The following is a 1971-nucleotide window of genomic DNA, read 5'->3' as shown; positions in this document are numbered from 1 at the left end:
GGCGGAGGGCGGCGTGGTGAACGCCCGGAGCGGTTCGGCTGCGGGCGGCGGCGGCGGCTGTGCAGGTCGTGCAGCGGGTCGGCAGCAAGATGAACGCTTCGGTTCTCGGCCCCCTGGGAAATATTTCCGGTCATCTGAATTTTTCGGAGAAGAACTCGCAGATCTTGCAGTTTGAGGATGAGGATTGCCATGTGCCTTTGGCCATGGTCTTCACTTTGGCCTTGGCTTATGGGACTGTGATAATTCTGGGAGTGTCTGGGAATTTGGCCTTGATTGTAATCATTTTGAAACAGAAGGAGATGCGCAATGTCACCAACATTCTCATTGTCAACCTGTCCTTTTCTGACCTCTTAGTGACCATCATGTGTCTTCCCTTTACCTTTGTGTATACTTTAATGGACCACTGGATTTTTGGGGAGGCCATGTGCAAACTGAATCCTTTCGTGCAATGTGCCTCAATCACCGTCTCGGTCTTCTCTTTAGTTCTCATTGCTATCGAACGCCACCAGCTGATCATCAACCCCCGCGGCTGGAGGCCCAGCAACAGACATGCCTACCTGGGAATTGCTGCCATATGGATTTTAGCCACCGCTTCCTCTTTGCCTTTCCTGATCTACCACGTGCTCACGGATGAACCCTTCAGAAACATAACATTTGATGTATATAAGGACAAATACGTGTGTTTGGATCTGTTCCCCCTGGACACTGCCAGGCTTTCTTATACCACAACACTTTTGGTGATTCAGTACTTTGGACCACTTTGTTTTATATTTATTTGCTACTTAAAGGTAAGAGAGAATCCCCTTGCAATATGTACTTTTTTCTGTCTGATGTTTGTTTATCCTTGCAAAGATGATGGTTGCAGGTTAAATGATCCCACATGTTTCTCTTTGTTGAATTTCCTGCAGATATACATACGATTAAAAAAAAGGAACAGCATGATGGACAAGATGAGAGACAGTAAGTACAGATCCTCTGAAACCAAAAGGATCAACGTCATGCTGATCTCAATAGTGGTTGCCTTTGCAGTTTGCTGGCTGCCTCTCACCATCTTCAATATTGTGTTTGATTGGAATCACGAAATTCTGCCCGTCACTACCTGCAGCCACAACCTCTTGTTCCTGATTTGCCACCTCACTGCCATGATCTCTACCTGCGTGAACCCCATCTTCTACGGGTTTCTTAATAAGAACTTCCAAAGAGACTTGCAGATTTTATTTCATTTTTGTAATTTCCGCTCTCATGAGGAGGATTATGAGACCATAGCCATGTCCACCATGCACACAGATGTTTCAAAAACCTCTTTAAAGCAGGCAAGCCCAGTCGCATTTAAAAAAATAAATAGCAATGATGATGACAGAATATAAAGAAGTAATAAAAATTCGACACCAAACTGCTGGAAGTGTGATCACAGGTGAAACACGTCCAAGGACAAGCACAATTACATAACAAGTACAAAGTGGGTAATGTTTTTCTTCTTTTTCCAAGAAACTTTGATTGTTGTCACTTTGAAGCAATACACTATGCATTTTTGTCCCTTTGACAAAGGGGACAAATGTTCACAGCAGTTATATCTGAATCTTATTATAAAGGCATAGTCAGACCTGCTACTACCTATGGTTTTCATCAGCTCTTTTGTTCTCTCTTCTTTGTACAGTTATGCACTTTGGCATGAAGATATATTAATTGATTTTTTCAAATAAGTTGTTTTCAGAAGTGCCCATCTAAGACGATTAGAAACAATATGAACTGCAGGGAGGTGGTTACTATGGAGGACACCTACCCCAGCATAAAATTAGGACATTGAAGAGTTGTTGTTCTTCTTTGTCCGTGTGTTTGGGTTTTGTTTTTGGCCTTTTTTGGGGGGGTCAGTGGGTTTAATTTTTTTTTTCTTCTTTTTTTTTTTTTTTTTCCATTTGGCTTTGATGGATGCTAAAAATCTTTTAAAAACAGGGTAAACACACAAAAAAC

The 1971-nt window shown here is 42.3% G+C and overlaps 1 protein-coding gene across 1 annotated transcript; it reads left to right on the top strand.

The window, feature by feature from the left end:
- Nucleotides 1-89: 89 nt before the first annotated feature.
- Nucleotides 90-1367, top strand: NPY1R (neuropeptide Y receptor Y1). The gene is made up of 2 exons (XM_009995924.1): nt 90-788; nt 909-1367. The coding sequence occupies exons 1-2, from the start codon at nt 90-92 to the stop codon at nt 1365-1367; spliced, it is 1158 nt and encodes a 385-aa protein (XP_009994226.1).
- Nucleotides 1368-1971: the final 604 nt, after the last annotated feature.

Source organism: Chaetura pelagica, unplaced genomic scaffold (assembly GCF_000747805.2).
Source record: "Chaetura pelagica isolate M959 unplaced genomic scaffold, ChaPel_1.0 scaffold142, whole genome shotgun sequence".
Classification (NCBI taxonomy): Eukaryota; Metazoa; Chordata; class Aves; order Apodiformes; family Apodidae; genus Chaetura; species Chaetura pelagica.
Note: the sequence above shows the minus strand (reverse complement) of the source record. Positions and strands in the feature narration are given on the sequence as shown.